The sequence below is a fragment of the Cottoperca gobio genome, chromosome 5 (assembly GCF_900634415.1).
Source record: "Cottoperca gobio chromosome 5, fCotGob3.1, whole genome shotgun sequence".
Taxonomy (NCBI): domain Eukaryota; kingdom Metazoa; phylum Chordata; class Actinopteri; order Perciformes; family Bovichtidae; genus Cottoperca; species Cottoperca gobio.
Genome location: NC_041359.1, coordinates 23,232,613 through 23,260,588, shown reverse-complemented (window position 1 = coordinate 23,260,588; position 27,976 = coordinate 23,232,613). Strand labels below are relative to the sequence as shown.

The 27,976-nt window shown below is 39.1% G+C and overlaps 3 protein-coding genes and 1 long non-coding RNA gene across 5 annotated transcripts in view; 3 read left to right on the top strand and 1 right to left on the bottom strand.

Annotated features, from left to right (window-relative positions):
• The first annotated feature begins 8 nt into the window (after positions 1-8).
• On the top strand, positions 9-13,940 carry LOC115007760 (immunoglobulin-like and fibronectin type III domain-containing protein 1). The gene is made up of 25 exons (XM_029430723.1): positions 9-76; positions 961-1,061; positions 3,490-3,586; positions 3,740-3,897; positions 3,989-4,128; positions 4,389-4,488; positions 4,602-4,628; positions 4,830-4,875; positions 4,957-5,152; positions 5,418-5,531; positions 5,628-5,790; positions 5,907-6,179; positions 7,366-7,650; positions 8,354-8,478; positions 8,652-8,793; positions 8,900-9,193; positions 9,297-9,596; positions 10,037-10,213; positions 10,342-10,470; positions 10,618-10,926; positions 11,879-11,964; positions 12,057-12,249; positions 12,541-12,837; positions 13,288-13,621; positions 13,700-13,940. The coding sequence occupies exons 1-24, from the start codon at positions 9-11 to the stop codon at positions 13,614-13,616; spliced, it is 4,149 nt and encodes a 1,382-aa protein (XP_029286583.1). The 3' UTR covers positions 13,617-13,621; positions 13,700-13,940.
• A 2,085-nt stretch (positions 13,941-16,025) lies between these two features.
• On the top strand, positions 16,026-19,724 carry LOC115007758 (troponin T, skeletal muscle). The gene is made up of 5 exons (XM_029430722.1): positions 16,026-16,408; positions 17,453-17,916; positions 18,002-18,149; positions 18,237-18,479; positions 19,677-19,724. The coding sequence occupies exons 1-5, from the start codon at positions 16,145-16,147 to the stop codon at positions 19,722-19,724; spliced, it is 1,167 nt and encodes a 388-aa protein (XP_029286582.1). The 5' UTR covers positions 16,026-16,144.
• Positions 19,725-21,558: 1,834 nt separating this feature from the next.
• On the bottom strand, positions 21,559-26,004 carry LOC115008424 (uncharacterized). Of its 2 annotated transcripts, none has more exons than XR_003832286.1 (3): positions 25,789-26,004; positions 25,544-25,649; positions 21,559-21,767 (listed from the first exon to the last, which is right to left on the bottom strand). It is a non-coding gene; the product is annotated as an uncharacterized LOC115008424 (long non-coding RNA). The 2 variants fall into 2 exon arrangements; XR_003832285.1 differs by having other exon boundaries at positions 21,559-21,740; positions 25,789-25,996.
• LOC115008419 (protein phosphatase 1 regulatory subunit 12B-like) overlaps positions 21,575-27,976 on the top strand; it is an 8,418-nt gene continuing 2,016 nt past the window's right edge. Inside the window, exons 1-6 of the mRNA XM_029432024.1 lie at positions 21,575-21,707; positions 25,393-25,409; positions 25,561-25,699; positions 26,741-26,842; positions 27,240-27,290; positions 27,383-27,433. Of these exons, the coding sequence (XP_029287884.1) occupies positions 21,606-21,707; positions 25,393-25,409; positions 25,561-25,699; positions 26,741-26,842; positions 27,240-27,290; positions 27,383-27,433 (462 nt within the window). The 5' untranslated portion in view covers positions 21,575-21,605. The remainder of the gene's footprint in view (positions 21,708-25,392; positions 25,410-25,560; positions 25,700-26,740; positions 26,843-27,239; positions 27,291-27,382; positions 27,434-27,976) is intronic.

Below are 27,976 nucleotides of genomic sequence, written 5' to 3'. Positions count from 1 at the left end.
TAACATAGATGACACACGAGGAGAACCTCCAAGGCTGGGTTTCTCACCCTTTTCTGGCCCATGCCCCCATGTTTAGGTCTGCCAGCTTCTAATGACCCCAGGTTGAGTCATGTGACTGAGTATACCGTGTGGGAAGCTCAAAGTGATATAAACATTATTAAATCAGAGTTAAAAAATGATAGCTTAATGGTTAATTAGTTGGAAAGAACATTTATTGCCAACTATTATTATAGTCAATTAATCATCAAAGCAAAAATGCGTACTAAAATGTGATTAGTCTTTTCTCATTATCAGAGTATAATTTCCAGCTTCCACGAGTTACTTAGATGTTTTACTGTAAAGCACTTTGTTTAGAAAAGTTATATATACACTAAGTGTATAGTAATAAAATATGAAGAGATCATTGTGGGTTGAGAAGTCCCAAAGATTAAGAAACACCACTCCAAGGCCTGTAGGAGGATAGGACAATTGCAAAACACCTCTATGATTCGTTCATCAAATGTCTTAAAAGGGGAAATATTATGCTCATTTTCAGGTTCATACTTGCATTTTGGTCTACTAAAACATGTTTACTTGCTTTAATGTTAAAAAAAAAAACGCATTATGTTTCTCGTAGCGTCTGTCGCCTGCCGAAAAAAGATAACTGTCCATAAAGGAAAACATAATGTAATAAGGTTACGAACATTATGTGAAAATGTGACTGTGAAAGTGTCATCCTTTGTATTTGATTTGACAATGTTGCATTATGTTCTCACAAATCTGGGAAAAAAAACAGAAATTTGAAGAATGACTTGTCTTGAACAGAGAACAGAACACATCACACAGAGTCACATCAACTTGGAACAACTTGTTTCCATTATGATTAAATGTCAGCCTTGTGAAAACTGTAAACAATGGGACAATGTATATGCTGGGTTTGAAAACTGCCACAGACACGTATACTTGTCTGGTGTGTTTCAGGCTGGTGTGTTACCGCCACAAAGTGATCACATTTCTGAGCGGACAGAAAACAGACAACGCTGCAATGAGTTCAAAAACAAACCAGGACCCAAAAGCCTTGGGTAAGTTTGGAAAATGTTTTGTGTTTTGTTTGTTGAACATGCAAATATGGAGTGATTATTATGGAAATTAAGGATTTTGAAACCTCTTTTAATGGTCACACACACACACACACACACACACACACACACACACACACACACACACACACACACACACACACACACACACACTCACACACTCACACACTCACACACTCAATTGACGTCAGAAATACCATTTATTTAGTACTTATTTAGACACAAGAGAAGTCTCTCACGGTCATATATGAAGGACATCAATGTTGTGTTCTACCTCTGTGAAAAACTATCGCAGACCGTCTGAAACCATTCACACTCATCCTAGAGGCCTCGTGTTGGTGGCTCAAAATGGTTTACAAAACGGGATATCAGCTTTATAATGCTCACAGATTCTTACTGAAGGTGTCCTGAAGTCTGCTGGTGCCCAAATCAATCCTCGGGAGTGATTGGTATGCAGAGGCAAAAGACCGACTGCGTTCCTACCAGACTCGGATTATGTGTGAATCAATGCTTTAGGAGCAAGAATCCTGCCTGCACTCACATGATATACTGTAAGAGCGTAAGCCAATCCCTTGAGAGATGACGCATGCAGTTTGATGAATATGCAATATATGCCCTCTAACTGGAGAAGGGCTGCTGTTGAGAAGTGAAGAATGGATAACCTAAGCATAACTTACACTGGAAGTAATGAAATAATAAGGGAATCCTTGAGTTTACTGAATGTTTCATTATTCATTAGAGAGAGAGCAGGATGTGGAGTCACGAGAAGTTCTGCTTTCATACAGTCAAAGTAATTGAATTCATATTATGCTACTGAATAGACAGAAATGTGTTTTCTCTTCTTTCTGTGAGCATTACCACCTTCTTACTTTACTCTCGTGTGTTTCTATGTGAACGTGTGCAAGGTTTGCTAGCAGAATATATATCTCCGGGTACTATAATGTATATATATGAATTAGTGATTTGAAGCCATCACTCATATTTCAAACGGGCACAACTGTTAGGATGGACAAGCTTGAGGAGTCGTATTAAGTTGTTTAAGTTGCGTCATTGCTGGTGTGTTACTGTATATAGTTAACTCGGGCACAGTTTAAAAACATAATCCTAAAATTACAATAGTTCCACATGGCGCAAGTCCTGATTTTCCTACAGTAACTGTGGGACACATTTGATTGTGCACACGGTCATTATCTATCCGTACTACGCAGCAGTAAAGTCACGCTAAAGGTTGAAGCCTCCAGGGTGAATGAAGCGGCTCTGAGTCATTACGAGATGTGATGCTGCTGCAGAGTAACAGACGGCAGCTTGGAGTTTTTGATTTCAACAGCTGTTTGGTGAACTTACTGTTGTGTGCTGAGTCATCCTACAGCTGAAATATTCAAATGGAATAAGGCTGACAAAGTGGGTCACCCATCTCTCTGGTGCCGTCTCCAGCACCAACGCAGGAGGGAACGTTTAATGGTTTCTCGTCATTCGTCATAAATAAAATGTATTTACTTATGAAATATGAGTTCATGGTGAATATTACATAAAGGTCATTATTACATTACTCCAAAATGATATTATTCATATGATCATATTATCATTTTGAAGCTATATTGTATTATTATTATATAATTGTTACATCATAGATTTATTCTCATTGTCTTCTTTTTCTCTCCACCACACATAATCTGTCACCACTCATCACACACACACACACACACACACACACACACATCTGCTGCTCCATGTTATTGTCTGTCCATTATGTCGACTTCATTTACCTTCTATGTTTGTACATGTCATTCTTAAATGTGTCATGTTTATTTCACCAATAAAAAATATAATTTTTTATTTGATTTCTTTTTAATCAATGACAAAATAACACCAACGCTGGTTTTGAGTGCTTTTGCGATGTACACGTTTGGCCTGTAGACAAAATAATTGGTATTTAGTTTGATCCAAAACAAACCCAGTAGAAATGACATCATCTGTCATGATGTAGCAGCTGCAATAGTTGACAAAGAGAAAGGAAATACTGACCTCTTGTGACATTCCAGCATAACTGCAACCAAAAGTAAAAGCACGAGTAATGTGTGTAACGACCATCTAAACTCTAGAGCAGGGGTCACCAACCGCTTTGATACTGAGAGCTACCTCAAGGTGCTGAATAATACGAAGGGCTACTTGTTTGATACAAACTTCCTAAATAACATGGTTGCACGGTTCACCTTTAATGATAATATTATCATTAAAAAATTATAATAAATATTAATATATGTGAAGCTGCGAAAAGGGAAATGGAGATTTCGCTTGCTTCATTTTAAAATAAAGAATAATTCAAGATGATTTAAAACGAACAAACATTTTAAAACAGCAAAACAACATATAACATTTTTAGACGGAGCTCTGTGGTGACTATTTTTAGAACATGCCCTGCGGGCGACTCACATAGTCCCTGTGGGCGACCAAGTGCCCCGCGGGCACCACGTTGGCTACCCCTGCTCTAAAGTGACTGAACTATGGTGCTGTTGTTGTTTGGATATAATTGATATTAAATGTATTTAGAAAGAAACATTCTGCAGCTCATAACATTTCTAACCATATCCAATAACATGGTTTTGCTCGGCATGTGAAAGTGTGAATAATGAATACAAGTCATAACCTAATTAACAAAGCATCTATAACACCTGTATATTTCTGGTCTCAACAGTGGCTATCAAGAAGAGGTCCAGAGTTCCCGGAGTTATGATCACTCAGTATGTTGAGATACTTCCTGTAGGAAAGTCGACACCTGACTTCACCCGGAAGCCAATGCCCATAACGGCTCAGGAGGGTGAATAACAAACCCCACAAAGTCAAACTGTACATTATCAACCACGAGCTCCAAATGTATCACTGTTGTCTGTATTTTTATTTTTTTCCAGGCAAAAAAGTATTGTTCAAAGCTATAGTTGGTGGAGAGCCGGCGCCAGCTGTAACATGGGGGCGAAACAATGGCGAGGTTGATGACCCAGAAAAGTACAAGACCCGATACGATGAAAGAGCTCAAGAACACATTCTAGAGGTGAGAAAACAGCTTCTCAATAAAATGCATACGAATGTATCACAATCCCCTCTTCTATACTTCCTGATTTGCATCAAATATGCATAATTTAATATCATCGTTTAAAAGTATGGAGGTATACTAACGTTAAGTACTTTGATTTGTTCTCAAAGAATTTCAAAGCACTCAATTAAAAAGCTCATTATTATTGACAATGGGAGACAGAACCTCATTTCCAGCACTAAAGATGTAATCTAAATATGATAATATTGCTTCATCAGCTCCTTAATGTGAAACAAGATCAAGCCGGTGCGTACAAATGCTTTGCCACCAACGAGTACGGACAGGCGGTCTGCACTGCAAACCTCAATGTTATTGAAGGTAACGCCATGTGTTCATTGAAACCCAATCAAATTAAAGTATATTATTCTGGAGCTTTGACTGTTCACTAATAGTTTCTTGCTTTGCCTTTTGTTTTCATGTTTCACTTCCAGTTGGCTTCAAGAAGAAAGCCTTGGCAGGTATGAAATTATAGAATTATGAATGATTATTTTTAAGATTTCAGGACTCTCTGGATTCAATGAAGTGCAAATTACTTTCATCCAGCACGTTTTTTTACATTTTAAGGTTTAGATAAAACCATATATAGAGTTTGAACAAATATGATAGTGGAATTATTTGCCATTAAGAAAACCTGCATCTCATTTTTCATTTTCTTTTAGCAAATGAACAAGCGCCGCAAGATTTCAGAAAAATGCTTAAGAAAACGTAAGTTTGAGTCAAGAGTCATTGTATTTTTAATATCTACTCCCGTAGATCTCCAAATACATTTCACTCTGTCTTTTTCAGTGTTGTTGTCACCAGAAAAAAACAACTGCCACCAAAAAAAGATGGAGAAATTGATCCTAAGCTCCTTGAACTGCTCATCTGTGCACCGAAGAAGGACTATGAAAAGATCTGTTATGACTTTGGTGTTTTTGACTTTCGCTGGCTGCTGAAGAGACTTAACCAGTTGAAAAAGGAAAGAGAAGATGAGCAGGCAAAGGTACAGTACTGTATGCAGTTTGTAACACATGCACAAGAATTCTGCATCATGCATTTTTGACCTGCAAAATGTTTGTTGGGTTTTTAAACAAGTTCGAAGGAATTAAAACAACTAGAGTTCTTAAAAACAACATTTTAAAAGGGCAAAAGTAAACATCCATGCCCTGTTCAAAGCTGCTAAAGTTAGAAATGTCGTGGCTTCAGCAGTGAGATTCACAGCAACATCTACAGATACATACATAAGACATTGTGTGTTTCTTTTGTAGGTTGTAGAGCAACTGGGAAATGTGAAACAAATAGAAGTGAAACCCGATGGAAGAGCTGAATTTAGCCTCGACATGACACTACAGGATCCCAACAGTGAGATTAACTTATACAAGGTGAGTTCATGTGTAATTGAAAATCAACTATTTAAAACAAATCACTGCTCAAACAAAGAAGTAATACAATTATCCAATCACTTTTCTCTAAAAAAGGATGGGACACTTGTTCCATACGATGATGATGACAAGTCAAAGCATAGCCTTAAGAAAACAGGGAAGAAATATGTTTTCAGCATCAAAGATCCTCAGCAAGAAGATGCTGGGTTTTACCAGCTTGATGTTGAAGAGGCAAATGTCCTAACAACTGACTTTAAAGGTAAGGTGTAACTATTGACACGGTCATAATGCAGGATGATTGTACTGACAGTTGGAGAGACCATTCAAAGCACATTCAGGAATGAGATTTCAGTTAATCGACATCCACCCTTTCAGTGCCTGCCGTGGAGTTCATAGCCAAGATTAAGGATGTGAAGGCCTTTGAAAGTGGGGACGCAATCTTTCAGTGCGTCCTGTCAACACCCCTCAACAGAATTACCTGGTCAAATCAGGACTCGTCACTTGAACATGGGGACAAATATGAGATCACTGTGTCAGAGGATAAGCTCATTCACACATTGAAAGTTAAAGACTGTAAAATGGCAGATAATGGAGCATATTATGCCATAGCTGGGATAACTTCGAGTAGTGCTTCTCTCAAAGTGGAAGGTGGGTCATCTTTTCATATGTATATTCACACACACACACAAAATTATATATATATATATATAAAATTAATTATAGGAATATAAGGGAATAATATATAGGAAGAGAGACAGAGATTATAGGTAGAGAATGAAGGAGAGAAGAGGATGAAGAGAGATGAGAGAGAGAGAATCGAAGAGAGAGAGAGACGAGACAAGCTGAGGAGAGAAAGGAGGAGAGAGAGAGAAGAGAGAAGAAGAGAGAGAGAGGAAGAGAGAGAGAGAGGAACAGAGCGAGAGAGAGAGAGAGAGAAAGAGCGAGAGAGGAGAGAGAGGACCGAGCGAGAGAGAGAGAGAAGAGAGAGAGAGGAGGGAGAGAGAGAGAGAGAGAGAGAGGATAGAGAGAGAGAGAGAGAGGAGGAGAAGAGAGAGAAGAGAGGTGAGGAGAGAGAGAGAGGAGAAGAGAGAGAGAGAGACAGAGCGAGAGATGAGAGAAGAGACAGAGAGAGAGAGGAGAGAGAGAGGACAGAGGAGAGGAGAGAGAGAGAGAGAGAGACAGAGCGGGAGGAGAGAGAGGGAGAGAGAGAGAGAGAGATAGGGAAGGAGAGAGAGAGAGTACAGAGCGAGAGGAAGGAGAGAGAGGACAGAGCGAGGAGGAGAGAGATAGAGGAGAGAGAGATAGAGGACAGAGCGAGAGGAGAGAGAGAGAGAGAGAGAGAGAGAGAGAGAGGACAGAGCGAGAGAGAGAGAGAGAGAGAGAGAGAAGAGAGGAGAGCGAGAGGATAGAGAGAGAGAGAGGAGAGAGGACAGAGCGAGAGGATATATATATAATAGAGTAGAGATTATACATACTGATATATATATATAATATTATAAATATATATTATATATATATATATATTATATATATATTATTAATATCTATATATATAATATATGATATATATATATATATATATATATATATATATATATATAATATATACTATATATATATATATATATATATTACATATCTATATTATATATATATATATATATATATATATATATATATATATATCAATAAATGAATAAAGAGTTTATACATTAAACATAAAATATCAATCTAATCTTGATAGTGTGGTACCTTGATAAGCACTCCTTGATTTGCTCAAGGAAACAATGGAAGAAATCGATTAATTCTCCCTACTGCGTTTTCTGTAATTCAGCTGATCCTAATGCTAAAGGTCGCGATGGCACCCAAACTGGAGATCAAGAAGACCTGAATAAACTTGCATTGGAAAAGCAGGCCAAGCAACAAGACGACTTGGAGGCAGCCAGACCAGCAGATGGAGGAGACGGCTCTGGGGATGGGTCTGGTGGCAAGACTGATGGAGACGGCACAAATAACAATCTCCCGACAGGTGGAGATGATGAAAATAAAGGGGATGATGGAGATGATAAGAAAAAGAAGCGAGTACGAACTGGCCCTTTGGTTCCTGACACTGTTATAGGTAAAACACTTGCATTGTGTGAAGACTGAATTATATGTCATATAATGTATATAATGTATTCTTCAAACTGTTCTTTGTGGAGTGGGCACTGGACAGATCTATCGATCCAGAACGTTAAAAAACAGCTACAATGACTATGCTCAAAATAGGTCTGACCATTTTGGGCTGCAATTTGGAAATCAGTAGTCAAGCACATTTAAATCCAGGATTATAATCGAGGTAATTTAAGAGTAAATAGCCTTTGGACTTTTCAACACCACATAACTCACTATAGCAAGAAATTCAGAAGAACAGAAGATTTAACTTTAAAAGGTACATCAGACCAACCAAAATCTGTACAAATGTAATGGAAAGTGATTATTAATATTTAAGGCAACTGTTGAATTGAATTATTATGAAGGAGTTTAATGATCTACTTCATGAAACAGCTTCTGCAATGCTGCATGTTGACCACTAGAGAGAGACATACTGTAAACTGTAAAACTAACAGTGTTAGTGGATGTTCTGATCATTGCTATTCTGGATTTGATTATGCCGAACAAAAGAAAAACTGTATGCTTGTGTGCTTTCCGTATTGCCTCTTCCTTATTTTGCTTACCCTACACTATTTATGTGTATGAAATTGAACGCTAAATGGTTACCGAATACAATGCACAGTCATTTTGATGATTTCTAAATGTTTGCTTTGTTCTTACTGTTGCAGATTGTGGTGTTCAGTTTGTCAGTGGGCTTTCAGACACTGTTGCTAAACTTGGTGAACGGGCAGAGCTGTCTTGCAAACTAAGCAGTGAGACCACTGAGGGACGTTGGTATAAAAATGGGAAGCTGGTAAGCCAACTCCGTATTTTTAAGAGATTCACGAGGACTACTGCTATGCATATTGCGGTTTCCTAGCTTGCAAAACCGTTGAGATCCATCAGTCAAAAATATTATAGTGCATTGCATACCTTAATTTATCTAAATTTCTGTCTGATGAATATTGAATATTTTTATCTGACAAGCTTACCGATGAGGATGGGGTAACGATTATCAAAGATGGAGCCTGTCACAGGTTACTAATTGATTGCTGTAAAAAAGATGATGCAGCTGTTTACCGCTTTGAAGCAGAAGGCCGTAAATCAGAAGCAACACTTAATATTCAAGGTCAGAATAAAAATGAATACCATGGTTTTGCATCAATTGATGAATTATCCCATGGTTTTAAAAGGGTTTAGGTTTTTGACGAAGGTTTTTTTCTCTAACATTGAAGATCCACCAAATATCGACGCTGATGCGCTCGGAAAATTCACAAAGCCAGTCATTATAAAGGCAGGTGAAAGTGCAGAATGGAAGCTGCCATTCTCGGGTGGGGCACCGATGAATATAAAGTGGTACAAGGATGATGACGAGCTTTTGCCCGCTCTCAATGTGAAGATTGAAACCTCTGATACTGAGAGCAAACTACGCCTTCTTAAGTGTCAAAGGAAAGATTGTGCAGAGATCAAAATTAAAATAAAAAATGAATTTGGAACAATTGAGGCAATATCCAAACTTATTGTACTAGGTAAGTTGACAATAAGAGACAAGGTTTGCCATGTGTGACACATTGTACTGTAGCTAAGGAGATAAATGCTTTTTGCCGTTAGTATGACTTATTTTCATTACAGACAAACCCACACCACCGCAAGGACCTGTGGACATTATGGAAAGTGCTGTAACGTCTGTTGAGTTCAAATGGAAGCCGCCAAAAGACAGCGGTGGATGCCCGGTCACAAACTATCTCATAGAACGGCAACAAGTAGGTCGCAATAAATGGTCAATTCTGGGTGAGATCCCTGGAAGCAACCCAAGTTACAGAGATTCAGATGTGACCCCTGGAAGGAGATACTGCTACCGGATCAGAGCCAAAAACGCAGAAGGCATCAGTGAATATCTGCAGAGCGAGGACATACCAGCTGGTGTATTACGTAAGTCTTTAGTTTGAGCCTAAATTAGGCTTCATAAGGGCTATTTCTGCTGCCGTCTGATGAAAACCTCTTAACTTCTTGGGAAGCAGGTAAAATGACCAAGGAGTGAAACAAGCAAACAAAAGATTAGGTTTATTTTAATCTATTTAATAATATCACAATTCATTCTTGATACTCAAAAGATTTAAGAGGAGGATTATTATATTATTATTGTAGATTTTCATTTTTGATACCGCCATACATTTAATCAGTTCTACCTGGCCTGATGATCAGCTGTTTCACAATATACAACAGAAATCTAAGCAATCTATGTGGTGAATCAAGCATGGTGTACTGGAGTTGTGGGACATGTTTTAATTTTTGGAGGTAATAAAAAAAAAAAAAAACAATAGAGCAACATAACAACACGGACTAATCAAAATGTCATGTTTCCCTCACAGGTTATCCTGGACCCCCAGCCGCACCTAAAGTGGTCAGTGCTTTTAAAGACTGCATCAATCTTGCATGGTGTCCTCCATGTGACAATGGAGGAACCAAAATAGTCGGATACAATTTGGAAAAGAACAAGAAAGGCACTAACTACTGGAGCCTTGTAAACCAAGGAGGGCCTATTACAGGTATCCAATTTGTATGGCAAGCTGCAGGAATAACCGAGTGTGAAAATGAATGTCTGCTACTGTGTGCATCCGCCCACATAAATGAACATTTCTAGTGATATGATAACCATTTCTTACTCTTTCAACAGATACAAAGTATGCAGTGAAAGACGTTTTTGAAGGAGCAGCATATGAATTTAGAGTGTCTGCTGTTAACCTATCTGGTGCTGGAGATCCGAGTATTCCATGCGACACAGTAATCGCAAGAGATCCAATGAGTACGCCTGTCACACTGAATCCTTATATTCTACCACATTTGTTATGCTTCATGGTGAACTGACATGCTGTTCAACATAATGCTCTCTGTAGCTCTTAAGTAAGCACAGCAATGCTCAGCCAATAAGCTCTCTTTACTGTCATTTCAGAACCCCCAGGCAAAGTCACAGACCTGAAGTTAACATCCTCCGATTACACCACATTTTCACTGGCTTGGACTAAACCTAAAGAAATGAAAGGGGTAGAGGATGAAGCCCAGGGCTACTACGTGGAGATCAGACCAATAGAAAACCTTGAATGGACCCGTTGTAATGCCACCCCAATTACTATAACGTCTTACACCGTGCTTGGCTTGAAGGCAATGGCCACATACTGGGCGAGAGTAATTGCCACCAATTATGGAGGTGATGGAGAACCTCGGGGCTTTGACAATTACATAATTGCCATGCCTCCTCCTGGTAAGAACATTTGAAATTCAAATCAAGAACTTGACAGTTTCTATATTATTTCTATAAAATGTCCTAATGAAGTTATATTCAGTATTAGCAAGAATTCACAGCAAATACTTAGTTTTTAGTCTTTCCATAATACTTATGTTCAGTGCACCCTTTGCCTAAAAATAGCCCTACAGCTGTCAAAAGTACTGCATAGGTCTGCACCAAGAAAATATAGCCTGCAATAGAGCATTCACGACTAGTTGATTCATCGCAGGAGGTATATCATATTTTTTTCCACCAAAAACCAATGATATTCCAGTCAAAAAGGTCCTAATACAACCATGAAAGGGTTACCTAATGTAGGCAAGACCTCTGTGAAATAGCACAGCCCTCGATTGGCTCTGAGAGGTTGTTTACAAATGAGCCGCCATTTGATTGGACTAAACCCCCAGCGCGCTCGTCAGAGCTCGAGTTTTGTTTGACCGCTGATCGATTGGTTTCTATAGCTAGGTAGGGATAGCCGGGAGCCTTTCCTTTTCTAAATATCTTAAAGTTTGTTCATTTAACATGGAATACCTTAGAAAATTATTGTTCAAACGAATCCATGTTCAACAACATGCAAAGTACTTTTGGTCATTTCAAAAGCAGCATTGCCACTGCTCTATTACTGCACGGTGCTAAAACCACAGATGAACGATTAGTCTACAACGATGCACACTAGTGGTTTTAATATTCAGCTAGCCTGCAAACAGCTTTCCTTTCATTTCTTTTCTATAGTGTCTTACAATCTTTTGTTTCATATCTGTGAATATTGGAGTTAAAGGGTATAATTGTTGTGACAGTTAGACATGTTTTTGGACAGCATGAACAAAATACTAAAATTCAAATACAGCTAAAATCAACGGTAGCAATTTAAAAGGCATGGTATAATAACAAGAATCTAAACATTGTATTCTAAATGTTACACTCACAGTAAGGCCAAAGTTTAAAGATCGCAACATGAAGACCTTTGTGGTGGTCAGATCTGGAAACACAGTCCGTCTGAACATCAACTTTGAGGTATTACGCCAGAAGTTTTCCTCCTCATTGATTAGCTGGAAAATGTATTTGATTTATTTAACATATGTAATATCTTTTCTTTTTGTCTACAGGCCTCTCCCCTGCCAGAAGTCTTTTGGCAAAAAGATAGCACTCCATTGCCCAAACATGTAATTATAACCAACTCTGACAAAGGCTCTCAACTGTTAATCCCCACATCTGAGCGGCCCGACAGTGGCATCTACACCATTACTGTCAAGAACATTGTCGGCCGAGAGAGCTTCAATGTTGAAATCAGAGTTACAGGTGAATCTCAGTGTGCGCCGCCATGAACTCCTACTGCTCAACATATTACAAACACAGACTACAGAGAACGAATGCAGAATTATTTTATGGTTTTTAATGTTGCATCCCAACTATTCAGCACCAAAAAACACTTGACCCAATAAATCCCAATTGGATCTATGGAATCCAAGGGTTAAACTATAAAATGCTATACAGCAAAGAGAAACTGAGCTTGATGGTTTGTTGCATAGGATAATACACTTTTGTATACTCAAGACCTCTGTATCTTTTTGTCTCTTAATCTGGTTGTAGATGATCCCAAGCCCCCAGGTCCTGTGGAGCTGGACCAGAACATCCCAGGAACAGTGACTCTGTCCTGGACTCCCTCTCCAGATGAGAAGAGGGATGACAGATTACACTACATGGTATCCAAGAAGGACTCCTTCAAACGCACTTGGAGGACAGTGGCAGACAACCTCTTCAACAATAAATTCACAGTCATCAATATTTTGCCTGGACGGGAGTATCACTTCAGGGTGTTTGCTAAAAATGACATGGGTCCTTCACCACCTTCTGAGTCTCCTGTGTTTGGAACTATAAAGGAAAAAGGTTTGTGCCTCTGATTCAAAACATCTGAATAAAGTCTCACTTCCCTGTACACAACAATAGATTGAGGTTCCTATGCTGAAGTAGAGATTAATGTTCCTGCAAAATCTGCCTCAGTATACCACTTCTCTTCTCACATTAAAGAACACTGCATGGTATGCTATTATTCCTTAATTATTAGTGTAGTGTTTATTAATTTTGAAGGAACAGAATGCTTTGTAAAATATTGAAAATGATTTTAAAATATATAACTGAAGATGACAATTGATGAAAATGCAATAATCAATTCCCAAATAAGAAAACATTGGTGAATGTCAGAATCTTTGTGAAAACTGCGTAAGTGGGTTTTACGAAGAACATTTTTATTCAGAACAGTTAGTGAATGAGGCCGATTTTACTTAACACTTATAATTCTGTAAAACGCTAAACTTTATGCACTTCTTTGGGTTTCAGGAAAGTTCAAAGTAAACTTGCCAGACACAAAATCCTTTGACTTCCAGTCCCCTCCGTCATTTATCGTTCCCCTGAAGAGGCGTACAACTCCACAGGGTTACGAGTGCTACATGAGCTGTGCAGTTAAGGGTGATCCAGCTCCACGTGTGACATGGTACCGTAGAAATATCAGCCTCAACACAAACACCAACTACCACGTCACTAATGTATGTGGAGTCTGCTCCTTGCTCATACTAAGGGTGGGAGCCAAAGACAGCGGGGAATACAAAGTTGTCATTGAGAACAAACTGGGGACAGCCGAGTCCTCAATGACGCTGAATGTCACTTAAATAAGGTTTGAGAATCGTACATTTTTCCAACAAGAGAAACAAACTCACAAACAAACTCACAGTACCCATATGTTTCTTTACAGAGTGAAGAACAGCTGCAGCTGCTGGACAGAAGCTGAACGAACAGATGTCTTACTGAGTTTTCATTCATCTCCCACTAGTGTGATGCTCCACTATTTAAACACTTAACTTGAGAAAGCTCCAGAAACCAAGAAATGTCTCTTTTAGGAAAATGTTATATGCTGTACTATTAAACTTCGGAGATATTTCACCATCCTGCTTCTATTCACACTGTAATAGAATTAGCCGTATGGGAAAATGTTTTGTTTGCATCTCACGCATGAGTACACACACAGCAACACACAAGCACGTTTAGCATCTTAAAGATTCAATGTGTAAGATATGCTTATAACTATATAAACTTATAACATTAAAACAATGAACTAACATTATCAACACAATGTGAAGTGGTAACAGTGTTGACGTTATGTCAAAGACGTCTATGTGTTGTGCTGCAGAGATATCTGCTGACGTTAGCATCTGACTGACTAGCGCCGCTCCGTCCTGTCTTGTAATACCGCTTGTTCCTCTAGAGGTGATAGTGAGTCACTGTAGCTCCAGTCTGCCCTCAGTACAGAGGGAGAAGAAGCACAGCTGCCTGTATCTGACTCACTTGTTAATATTACAGCCATGTTCTGTGTCTGTTTTTATAGTTTGTTTATTGGATTATATTCAAAGTGGCAGAACCGAGAAAATGACCCTCGCAGTTGCCAGGAGGCTGTTTGGCCGAGTGTATAGCTGTCGGCAGCCCCGGGAAACGGCGTAGCTTCAGTTAAAAGTTAGCTCGAGTTCAGCCGCAGCACCGGGGAACTGCAGACTCCCTGTTGCTGTCTGTACACAGGTCCAGCAGCCCGCTGTGACTGCCAGCACTAGGGCTTGTTCTGGCTGAGCTCAAGTCTCTTCAAGTCTCTTTTTTAGTTTCTGCCACTATGGATTTAGTCCAATAAACAAACTAATGTAACGTTACACGGACTACAGGCTCTCAGAGTTTCAGCAGTTTGGTCGAAATTTGGTGTTCTTACCCACTGACTGACATTACACAGGAGTAAATGCAATACACAATATACATAATAAATTAGTAAACAACAAATATGCCAAACTACTACAACTAAAATATGAACATTATATGGACCCAGTTTAGAGGTGAAACACTGCCCCTTATTTCTTTGGAACAGGTGGCTCAGAATTACACATTGAACCTTTAATGTTACTAGTACAGGGCTTTCTAAATTAATGTAAAGCCTTGCATGATTAGAGATCGACTGCACTGTTTTTATCTTGGTGTCTGTATGTTCTGTTTTCCACTTGGCTACACAAGTTATTGTCACACTTTTGTTTTGGCACATTTCAATATTCAAAGAAAATGTTTACTTTAAAAAGGTGAAGATTGACAGTCCCTTTATTTTTGCCTAATATTTTAATATATTTTTTAAAAAAAGGGAATGTTTTGTATTTTAAGGGCTGATTAGTGTTTGTCTTTTAAACTACACATGTTGCATTTCTAGGTTTACCACTTTTAAGGTTTTGGACAATAAGCATTATGCAAAACAGCCCGTGTGAATCCTTTGTATCTGTCATACAGTAGACTGTGAGATCTACAAACACAAACTGTAGCCATTGCTGATGCTTTACATTAAAATTGCTAAAAGACATTCCTGAGAACTGTGGTTTTTACCCCGTACACCTCAAAAATGGCAGTTAAACCCAAAATGCACTTGGGTTATCGCAGGTTTTACATGATATGTCAAAAACTCATTGATTGTCGGTGGCCATGAAGTGGTTTGAAAATGACTGCGAAACATCAGTAAGTTTGTGAATGAGTTTCAACCTACAAGCCATCTCCATGAGGGTGCTCGGGATGAGAAGTGGCACCAGAAATGGGAGGAGGTTTTAATGTTCTATTCCACTTCATTTAAGAGGGAAATGCTGCCATTTTTATTCCACTACATTTATCTGACAGCCTCAATATTGTGCAGACCATTTCATGTATATAAGCTCTTCAAATACAACGCATTAATAAATAACCAACAACAGCAATACTGCAGTTAAACTTGGGACAAGCTTCAATATTATAATGCTGCTTACACATTTGATCACTCTCAAAATAAGGTATTTAATTATATCTTCTTAATTCTGTTGCTAGTATTAATTCATGTTTACCTAATTAAAGTTATGAATGCAAGACCTTTGCATATAATGGAGTGTTTTTAACTATTTACACTCTGGTATTAGAGTTAAATTGTGGATCTAAAACTCTACCAATGTAGTTGCATAACATGCTGTCACGCCCCCACACCAGCAGTTACTGTGAATGTCATGTGGGCCCAATGAATGACTAGGTCAAAGGGTCTCTAGCAGAATAGACAACTTGATACCTTTGCAAATCCAGACGAGAAGCCACAGTATGCTGATCCCATTTTACTGAAGACACACAGCTCCTCAAGTCCGTCCAGTTCTCCTCTCCTGCCATGGCCAAGCGCAAGTCAAAGAAGCCCCAAGAAGAAGACACCTCCATTTTGTTGGAGTCACCAGTATCACAGTCCAAGGGAAGCAAAAGCTCCTTTAATTCTTCAGCTTTGTTGTTCGTTATTATCTTTACAGTCGGGGCCGCTGTAATGGGGTGGTGTTGTGTTCAACAGCAGCAAAACGTCGACCAACTGTCGGAGACTTTTACAACGATGCAAAAGAAAATCACAAAGCTGCAGCAGGTGATGGAGATGACGTATGCACAGGTAAATAAGTTAGCTAACTTTTCACAACTTTGTAAAATACTTAATGTTTGTCTTTCTTTTTGTTTTTATCGTGTACTAATATGAAAATATATTTATAACTGGGGTTACTTGAACGCAATTTCAGCGTTCGATGGGGGGGGGGTGGGGGGGGTGTTACAATGTCAGCGTGGCTGTCCAACGGCTGCCGGAACTTGGTGATATGCCTTCAAAGTAAACTAATTACATTTATCGTTTTTAAACGAATAAGTAAATTAGAGTAGATGAACAATAAATAAATACGAATATGTATGTAAAAAACTCTCAGTGACTTAGTTTGTGCCATTTACCGGAGAATATGAATGAAACTATTCGTCTGGGATTTTATTTTGAAAAGCTAAGGCTGTGAGACATTTAAAAATGGCTGGCTTGACACTAATAGTAACACCTGTTTTTATTTTTAGCATGACTTGACTGAGCAACTGCATGGTCACGTTTCAGTGACATTCACAGCCCTGTGAAATGTCTGTGTTTTTGGTTAATTCAGGAAATTAAATACAATATCCAACATTGCTATAGAGGAGTCCTTCTCATTGATTTGTTTCCAGGGTCCTATGTTCTTGATATAAAATAACATAGTAAGAGATTGATATGGACTGTATTTACAGTTCAAATTGCAAAAGAACAAAGGGACATGGACACATTCAAATGCATTTTGAACAGTGAAAATACATTCAGCCACTGTGGAGATATTGTTTAAAGTCAAGAAAACGGTCACATTTGAGGGTGTAGGTTTCAAGAAATATAATATCAGTAGGCTATAAGTTGTAGGTTGGTGCTTTCAGCATATTGACGCGAAGAAACATACATTGAACATTTGAAATAAGGAAAAAACATGAGATGATAAAATCCTTTTTAATGGGGAACAAGATACACCCCCTTTTGCAACACTGCCCACAATGGCCTAATAAGGCTATATATTGTCATAAAATAATGACAAGAACAGATTTCAAATGTTTGAACTGAAGTCAAACCATGTGGCTATATAATTTCTCCCCCTCTCTTTAGACTGATACAGGTTTGGATGTGAAGGAGAGGATCTTCGCCCTGGAGGAGGCCCAGAAACAGGCTCAGGAGAAGGCCACTTCAGAGAAGTTGAAAACACCTGGCCACTACTCACAGCTTGAGGCCCTCAATGATGAGATGGACACCCGATTGGCTGTGATAAAGCAGGTAGCCCTGTCCGTCACAACTCTCCAGGCCATGTTCAAGAACCAGAGTGAGGCGTTTGAGGCCGTGAAGGAGAGCGTAGTGGCTGGTTTGAGCTCCAGCTCAGCACTGGCTGAAAATGTGGCTGGGCTGACTAATGTGGTGGCCAGTGCGGGCTCCAGAGTTGACAAACAGGTGGCATCAGTCGAGGCTCTTAATGCACAGCTAGAGGGACAAGCCTCAGACCTGAATGAGATGAAAGAGTCAATGCACCTTCATAATGCTGCATTTCGTACAAATAACCAGGAGATGGCTGCATTAAAGTGAGCTCAGTCAGATTTCACAGTTTATCTGCATGCCTGAACAATATTTCAATTAGCTGACTTCCTGTGTTGTGTGTTTTATCAGGGAGCTTGTCGAGGCTAAGAAGGCCATGCGTGCGCAGGCGTTAGAGGAGATGCTCAGTTCGGTGCAGATTATTTTGGATGAGCAGTTTGTCACTTCAAAGACCCTCCGCAGCGGCATCATGGCTCAAATGCAGACCTTTCACAACCAAGTAAAACTTTACTTTTACTTTTCAAGTTGCAATTGTTGATTTCCATTAGCATGAATAATTAATAACATATCTGTCTGTCTGTCTCAGTTGGCGACTGCTCCTTCTTGGCCAATGAAACTCGACGAGGAGGGTCTGGCAGCAGAAGAATTCATCTCCACGACAGCACAGGATGCCACTGAGGTGCAGGAGAAGCTAGAAGACATTGAGGACAAGGAGCAGGATGCTGAAGATGAAGCAGAAGAGGAGGAGGAGCAAGAGGAGGCGCTGGAGGAGGAACAGGAGAAGGAGGAGCAAGAGGAGGAGCAGGCGGAACAACAAGAGGAGGAGCAGGCGGAACAACAAGAGGAGGAGGAGGAGGAGCAAGAGGAGGCGCAGGAGGAGGCGCAGGAGGAGGAACAGGAGGAGGAGGAGCAAGAGGAGGAGCAGGCGGAACAAGAGCAGGAGGAGGAGGAGGAAATGCAGGAAGAACATCCACTGGAAACGGAAGTAGAGGTGGATGTTACAGAGGAGCAGGAGGAAGAAGAAATGACACCAGAAGAACAAGAGGAGTTTACAGAACAGAGTGAGGAGCCTTTGGAAGAGGACGTTTCCGAAGAAGAGGAAGAGTCAGCTGCATTAAATGGGGAGGTCTTCATGGACGGAAATGAAGAGGAAGGGTAGTTGTACTTGAAATCCTTCAGTGAATTATTAGTTCACAAAACTGAGTCTTATTGAGATGAATGGAAACCATTTTGTTTTTTTACGCGCAGCACACTTTCTTGCAAAGTATTTGTAGTATTTGTTTTATTCTACTGGTTGTCAGACATATAGATTATGTCAGGTGTCTATTACTGGAAAAAGTGAAGAATGTTGTAGAACTTCAGCCATATTTAATTTTAGGGTTTTACTTCTCTTGCAACATACATATGTTCTTGTTAGAAATGACTTACATTTTATAAATTTAAGGCTCGACAACAACTTGTGTTATATGATTGCTGTTGTTTAACATGAGATATATATATATACCAGCAGAAACAAGGGATCTGAACATGTCTGTACAAAGTCTGTTAAAGCAACAGGTTACTGAGAGTGCTGACAGAAATTATATGGTAAAGTCATTTTAGAATTGGCATGTGGAAAAAATACATTTGATTGAAATAAATTGTGATTTATACATGACAAGTTTACGGTATGAGTGTATGAAATGTCAATTGTTTTTTTGCAATACGAAAGAACATGCATGTGCACTTACAGCTTGTAATTTAACACAAGGACATGCATGTGCTGCTCTCCATGAAGCTATTTATGGTGCAAGTGTACATGCGGGTACATATGGTTCCATTGGTACATACCGTTCTCTTGTCACGAAGCTCTTTTGTAAAAAGGTTAAAGTACTATTTTCTGCCAGCAGATGGTGCTTGATAACTACCATAATGATGAAGACTAATCAAGAAGTGTGAAAGAGGAACCAAAAAACAGGGATATGTGCGTGGTTCAAGATTTGCGTCTTGGTTGTGAGATTACTAAACATGGACATTCTGTTTACAGCGAGCTGGCTTCCTCCATGAGCGTCCCATGTTGTGTAGACTACAGTGACATCCTGTCTGAACTGAGACTCATTGAGAAAACAGCAACCACATGTTGTTCATTCAAAATAACTGACTCATGTGTTGCCATGAGGTGGCTCCTTAAAGACTGTTTAAATAAACAAACGCAGTTGACTTGATTATTGTTTTATTTAATTACATAAGTTTTCAGGACAAAACAACAAAAGGGAGCAGGACGGATTTATTTTAAATGTAGAACAGATATCGGATGTCGTAAGGCAACACCTAATGGGAGGTTTAACTGTTGAATGTTAGATGCATTAATGAAGACATGCTTAAACAGTAGCAACATGTGGAGCTCAAAACAAAACCATCATGTTTGTCCAGAAAGCAATAAAAACAAATCCCTCTGTGCAAAGATATAGAGTGGAGAAGTGTAGAGTCCCAGCAGAGCACCACATGAACTCATCAGTGTCGCTGTAAAAATTGAAATTTGAGAAATGATTTGTCTTATTTAACTTTGATTAGATTACAGCAGGTGCAGCGCGAGACAGCCAACTCTGGCTCAGGCTGGAATTAATTAGATGCAAACAGAAGAAAAAGGCTGCACATGGTGTGTATCACAACCTCTGACCACTAGACGTGTCAGCGTTCAAGATGCACACAAACATTGTGTGTTTTCTATGCAATATATTTGTCCCATTCATAAGCATTTACTACGTCAGTATCACACAGAGAGCGCAGCACTTTAGATTTCCTTTTTAGGAGAATAAATTGCAAACAAATGACCGAACATGATGAATGTGTCACGGAGCATTCTCATAAAAGTATGCAAACTGGTGTTAACTGTCCACACATGCAGCCTCCAGCTAGGTTAAATTAAAAACAACAGATCTTACTCTCGGCACAGTTTAGTGCGCATCTGACCAACCTGTTTCGTATACACTCATCTCTCTCTAACACAAAGCCGTGTGTGCTTAGCCATCTACGTCATGTACAGTAGTTGTACTTTGAGTATTTCTGTTATGCACTTTATACTTTTCTACTCCACTACAATTGTGAAATATTGTACTTTTTATTTCCCTACATGTATTTGACATTAGCTACTAGTTACTTTGCAGATTCAGATTATTAATACAAAATAAAATCAACTAATGATAATCTACTTTTAAAGATTAAGCTACCCAGAGGTATACAAAGAAGTCATACATATTAATACACCACAATTTATAATCCAATAATATAACATACATGATTCTGAAACGAGTACTTTTACTTTAACCACGTTTGGATGCTAATACTTTTATACTTTGACCTAAATAACATTCTATAAATAAGGACTTGTACTGTGATAGTGATACTTTTAGAGAACTTCTTCCACCACTGGTTGTTTCCCCTTTGCAAAAGCAAATAATTAAAAAAAGATGAAAATTAAATACACTCGTAAAGTAAACTATTTTCACATTTACATCTACAGAAACTACTCTAAAAACACTTAGACTAATGGTGCTTTACTTTTTCCATTTTTGGCTGAATGAGGCTGAGTCCCTTGAGTGCCCTTGTGAACAATACTGCTGTCAGAGCCTTGTGTGTGTGTCTCTCTCTCTCTCTCTTTCTCTCTCTCTCACACACACACACACACACACACACTACAGCCCGCCTACTCTCCAAACTCACCACTTCCTCCACAGCTCTCACATGTGCCGTCCTTTCACGCTCATCAGATGTTCAATGTCTCACCATCACAGGAAGATCACACTTGCTTGCTTCAAGGAAACAGCCACACATTTGACCATCAGTGGATTATAAATAGATCCCTCTACATCAACTACGAGAAGAACTTTTATTAAAAAAAAAAAAGAAAAAACTTTTTTTGGAAGTACTTTGGATCACATTACAGCTGCATGCGGAGGCCAGCAGCTCGAGAGCGATGTCATCTCTACTTTCTCACAACAAAGATCAGCCTCGCATCAGAAAGTCGCTCTCGGACTCCTCTCCAACTTCGGTGGACGGCACCAGCAAGAGCCTGAGGGTGAGGCTGGATTGTCTTTAATCTTTTCACTGTCTGTTTAGTAAAGAGGAAATGCCATGGCTGACATAATGCAAACACTAACATCAAAGTTCAGTCATTGTCAAACAAATGTCTGTAACAAGCCACAGAGGTATTGCTGCGTGTTTGTTTACTTTGCCAGAGAATCTTAGCAGCCAACATGATCAATGGAAAATGATGAAATGAACTTGAGTCCTTTTTTGGAAAACACTGTTTACACATGTCATCTGTTGGAATGCAACCAAAGATTTCTATTTTTTTTCCAACGTCCTCTAAACCACTTTACTCTGTCTCTATCTCAATATGTTCCGTTATATTATGCTGCAATCAAGAGAAAGTATGTAAAAGCAACATTTATCAGGAGATGGTGCACTCAGTGACTCTTCAAGTGTTCCTGTGAGGCGATGATATCATTGTATGCATTTTCTTTTCATATCATATACAAATGATTACAGATGTTATAATTATATCAGTGTATTATTTATTAAATTATGTACTTTACATGCTAAATTATGAAGTTGTTTTGGGGGGCATTTGCCTTTACATTGCGGTAACATGGTACACATCTTGGACCCCTAGGCCACCCAAGATAATAAAAGTTTTCAACTCTTATAACACTTTGACGTGCTTTTAAAGAATCCTAATAATAACTATAAATAATAAAGTAATCACATAAACTGTGAAACTAAATTGTTGATGTGCGTTTGCATGGAGGAACAAAACTTGTTAACGAAACCAAGTAAAGGCTGTAATGAGCAGTTAGTCATAACTGTTTATGTAAACTAAGAATCCACTTGGGAAAGATTAATGGAGAAACACAGAGAGAGGGAGACAGGAAGAGAGAGACAGAGACAGAGACAGAGAGAGAGAGAGAGAGAGAGAGAGAGAGAGAGAGAGAGAGAGAAGAGAGAGAGAGAGAGAGAGAGAGAGAGAGAGAGAGAAAGCAGGGGGTGAAAGACAGGATGACAGGGTACAGAGAGGAGGAGGGAGTGGGTGCTTAGAACTGGCTGGTGGGAACTCAGACGCAGTATTTATGGATGTTTATCTCTCTGCTAGTCCTACGGGAAGCTCACATTTTCCACTTGGGAATAGCTGGTCAGCAGGCAAAAAAGTTCCTCGCGGGATCTAGGAAAGCTGGAGGACAGCTTAGTGACAGAGTCGCTCACATACATGGGACACAAAAGCCCATGTTTCCATCAGCATCTGTTTATACGTGCTGTCGCCTAATCTAAACCAGAGATTTTTCCAAGTCTGCACACTGTATATCATTAATGACCGTTTACCGAGCATATCCAAGTGTCCAGAGAGAGCCTTCAAGGAGCTGACATCAGAGTCTGGGGAAGATCCAGAGGTCTTGTAAATGTCAGAGCAGAGGCATATCCCTGTGTTTACACATAGTGTCTGTAACTTAAAGCCTTGTTTTCTCTTTATAGGAATCCACTTGCCATCTCCATGATTTAGTTAGACGTGTAACTGTTTAGGCAGTTAACTATACTGTACATGCAAAAAGCCCAACTAGGGACAAGAGTTAGCAATAGTTATAAACTCTCCTTGCAGCACATCAGCGTCATGCTGTGTACTGGAACTATGTTTAAATTGCGTCGTCCCCATCACATCAAATAAATTCAATAGTCACCATTGTGTTTGTTGATATAGTTTATGTGACTGTCACAATAAGACTCAATGCTAAATAGAAAAGTCATGTCAGCAGAAACAGGTAAATCAGTGCATCATTACTCCGATACGTGCGAATGTAGTTGCTACAGGCACCATAATTTCCTCCTCTAAAGTACTACACATTAGCATTAATGAATGTAAAGCACCATGGATTGCCTTGTTAAAATTTTAGAAACAAGACAAGAGTGTACAGTGACGCTAGCAGCTCTGTGAGGCTGGCCCCGCTGATGTCATTTCTAATATCAACATGCTAACATGCTCACAATGACTAATGCTAACCAGCTAAACAAAAAGTACAGCTGAGCTGATGTGAAAGTCATTAGTTTTGCTGGTATTTGGACATAAATGTTCATCAGTGGATCACCAAAGTTATACAAATTCATCCTGAGGGGAACATGAATGTCTGCACCAAATTTCATGGCAATCCATCAAAACTCAAAACTACAAATGTGAACTTCATGGTGGCAAAAAGTCAGGATGTCAGAGGAAGTCAAAAGTGAGTGTTTGTATAAAATGTCACAACAATCAGAAGTTGTTGAGACATGTCAGTCAGCCGACAGACTAACAGTGCTATCTCTAGAGCCACGCTAAATAAAATATAAATAAAATAAAACCAATACCAGCTCCTGTATTGTAGCACTAAATACATTTTTAGATGGGCGTGTGAAAGTGTTACACTTTCACACTTTCACATTCGATAACATCTACTTCTTATTCTCTTCCAGTTTGAATGCAATAATAAGTCGCTTTGGACAAAAGCCCCAACTATTGTAATATAATCCAAGTTAAATATACAATAAGGTTTGTATAAATAAACTCGCCTTGCCGAAGTACAGACGGGGGAGAAATGAAGAGAAAATCTGATTTATTGAAGAAGACATAATAAATGCAGATGCGTCTATTCAGGACGCCAGGGGTCACTGAATAGTTTGCCGAGTGTGAAATTATGTAATCATACACTCTGGCCTTGGCAGTAACCAGATATCAACCAAACTCAACACTTATGGGAGATTTTGGACTAACGTGTTGGACAGCCATCATCATCAGAAGCACTAAATAAGGGAATACATTTTGCATGAATAGTGTTGGATCTCTGCTGAGGTGCATTGAAGCTTTATGTTCCTTAAACCTGCGACATATCTGTATTTGCATTTGACATCTGGCTTTATATTAGTCTTACTGGTGATGTAAGAATGAAACCTTTGTCCCTCGTAGCTACATTTTCTCTTTTTAAGAGAGTGTGATTATTGAGGTGTTGATCTGCTCATCGGGTGGAAAATCTCTCACCAAGGAAACAGAATAACCCGTTTAACTTCAGCAGGCAATAATGGCCACATTGTCAAAGCCACTGCCAGAACTATTACCTTTTTTGGATGTGTTTAGTTATCTCTGCTTGTCAGTTTATTTAAGGGATCTCTTCCTCTCTCCTTCTTTTAACTTGGCTTGGTATTTCAGACTGCCATAAACCTTTTCTTGGAAAACTGAAAAAAGATCTTTCATGAGGAATGGTAATGTCGCTTCAAAGCATCACCGAGCTTTGCTTTCTAGATCTAGTGATAAGGAATGTATTTGCTGACATTGTACAGCCCGTGTAATAAAATCTGTCTCGTGTGCATTGCAACTGCATTTCTTCTACAATATTAGGCAGAAGAAAAGGTTCCAAATACATCCTGGTTTGTGGACTTGTTTCCACATAGTACTTCATAAATCTCACATCACGAGCAAACAGCCTGTCAAACAAACGATGAAGTCAAGCTGCGTGATGTCACTATTGGTGCAGTAATGAGCATCGACGGAAATAGAGGACGGGGGTCATGAGGGGGTTGAATGAGTTGTTTGCGTCAATGGAAGGTTAAAGTGGAGACTGAGTACAGCTGAAAGCTTGGGTAAGATAATTAGGAATGTCCTTACAAACAAAACATTGGCGTGCTTGTGGAATTTTTCATTTTGGTCAGATAGCCTGTTCTAAAACATTTCTCCTCTCTTTCAGCAAGAGAGACTGTCCAGGTAAGCAAATCTAATTCACAGCATTAACACATGCAAAAGTTATTCAATTATCGCCGGAGAGAGTCAATCAGTGTGTCAGTGATGTTCAACTCTGACAGAAACTGAGCATAACCTCAGTGTTGAAAAGTTAATACCTCTCTTATTGTTCCAGATTGAGCTCGTCTGGATCCTCTGAAGTCTTCAACGACACATCAACAAACCACGCCGAGTCCTACTTCTTACGGCGAGAGAACAGATTGTCTGCAAGGAAAAGGGCCGAAGAAGAGTCAGCAAACAATGACTATAAAAAGGTAAGTGATGCAGTTTGCATGTGGACAATATTTTTGAGTTAGTGTTACAAAGAGACTAAATGTGATCACGTGACAAATAATGAACTCACTTAAACAGTCTGCAGTCGTTTCAACCAAGAGCCTCCATCATGGCGCTTTACAGACTGGGCTCAAGGACTTCCCGTATATACACCACAAGATGGCCGAGCCTTTGTCAATTATCCAATGAAAATAAGATACACTAATAACCAGCCTCCAAAGGAAGCGGCAGCGCCAACGCAGAAATTTCAAAATAAAAGTACAAACCAAACTGATACATAAACAGTGGAGCAAAAAACATCCAGTCAACTACTCAGTTGGTCCACAGAAAATAAGTTGGCAACAATTTTGATGATCATCATTCAATATCTTTGGGTTTTCAGACTGTTGGTATCTTCCAGTAATCATGGTAATTGTGATGTTCACTATATTCTGATGTTTTGTAGATGAAAGGATTGACAAATCCGAACAAGACTTACAGTCACAGCTGCTCTGTGAGGCACAACTACACAGCAGTGCTTTGAGCTAAATGCTAACATGCTCAGAATGCTAACATATTGTTGTTATTTTTGCAGGTGTCATTTTGACCCTGTTCACCATCTTAGTTTAGTAGTTTGCATGCTAACATTAGCTAATTAGCACAAAACAAAGCCAACAACAAATGCTTACATTAGTGTATTAAGTCTTGGAGTATTTGGACAAATCTGGGGATCATCAACGTGCAAACCCTTCAATGGGAATTGTGGATATTTGTAAAAAGAACTTTGTGCCAATCCAGTAGATGACAACTGTGACCTGTTTTTGCGATGGATAAAATGTCATTAGGATTCATGATCTGCGCACTATGGATATGTAGATTATAGTAGTCAATGTTGAGATAAAAATGTCAACCCTATGGTCAATAATAACCATTAGCAGCACACTATACCGCACAAACCCTCACTGTGGCTGTTGATGTCAATGTTTGTTCGTCTGTGTGCTGCAAAAACAATCAAACATTGCTAACAAGTGCATATGTTGTAGATGTATGAAAAGGCACTGGCCACCAATCAGAGGCTCAAGTCCAGGCTGGAAACAAGTAAACAGGAGCTGGCCATGATTCAAGACCAGCTGCAGAGAGCACAGGTACTGCACATTATCATGCCCACCCCAGATTCATGAGTGAGAAAGAACTGAAGGAAATGGATGGACGAGTAAAAATACCTTAAATGTTTCTGCAACTTATAATTTAAATCATTCAGATTTATCTTGTCAGTACAAATAGAAATGTCTCCCATATATCCTCATGACAATGTCAGGTAATACTATAACGGGAGAGAAATGTGACATGAAAGATATACAAGGACGCTGCAATGTAATAAGAGTTAGATTAGAGGAATAATAATGGTGAGTTTCTGTGTGCGACTGTAGTTTATTGGATATTTGACTTCAGACAGTTGTTCTCACTGTTATGAATATGCAAACATAATCGTACAGCTTCAACGATTTGTAAACTTTTCGTAATAACCTTTAATTGTTGCAGAGGGGAGGAGCGGGAGATTGTGGCTCCAACATGCTTGAGACAGAAAAAAAGGTAAGAAAATCAGGTTTTAACAAAGTTTCAAAGTGTTTATCTTAATCTTTCTATCATTATTATTATTTGTAATTAAATCTTCTTCTCCATAGGAAAGTTGGAGTCTAAAAAAGAAGATATCAGATATGGAAGAACAGTTGAAGGTAATTCAAATATTCTATAAATTCATATAAAGTCTCCTTTAAATAAATAAAAGTTGAAAATATAGCAAAACCCAGGAGAAAGATAAGATTGTTTGACAAGAGGAAAAACAATGCACAATCAAATCCAAACAGTGCAAAGTGTCTCTGGGACGTGGAGCGGAGTTAGCTGCTCTGGCGATGGTGGCTTTAGCTGACATCATTTGTCACCATTATGTTCTGCTGGCTGTGGAATGTGTGAGCACTTTGACAGTGCAGCGAGCGAGACATCAGTATTCATCTATATTCTAACATTCACAATTGTCTGCTGTGCTATGCCCAAGAGGATGCAAACAAAAAGCTCTTGTTTTGCTCTAAACAAACACGAGATGCTGGTTTGAAAACATCCACAGCAGAGAATCACTGTTATTGTGTGTATTCAAATCAACACGTCTGGTACAGTTGTGTCTGTGTGTCGCTGAATGCAAGCGTAAAGGATTATGTGTGTTTGTGTGTGTGATCGTATTTGTTTCATTGTAATAAACTGCCCAGATTAATCCAGACCAG

Bases quoted from the DNA above. Each gene is read 5' to 3' on its own strand.
- LOC115007760 (XM_029430723.1), top strand. From the start codon at position 9: ATGACACACGAGGAGAACCTCCAAGGCTGGGTTTCTCACCCTTTTCTG. The intron at 8,479-8,651 runs GTAAGCCAACTC...TTATCTGACAAG, and splicing joins GGTATAAAAATGGGAAGCTG to CTTACCGATGAGGATGGGGT. The intron at 10,927-11,878 runs GTAAGAACATTT...TTACACTCACAG, and splicing joins AATTGCCATGCCTCCTCCTG to TAAGGCCAAAGTTTAAAGAT.
- LOC115007758 (XM_029430722.1), top strand. From the start codon at position 16,145: ATGGCCAAGCGCAAGTCAAAGAAGCCCCAAGAAGAAGACACCTCCATT. The intron at 16,409-17,452 runs GTAAATAAGTTA...CCCTCTCTTTAG, and splicing joins TGGAGATGACGTATGCACAG to ACTGATACAGGTTTGGATGT. The intron at 18,480-19,676 runs GCGGAACAACAA...TTCTGTTTACAG, and splicing joins AACAACAAGAGGAGGAGCAG to CGAGCTGGCTTCCTCCATGA.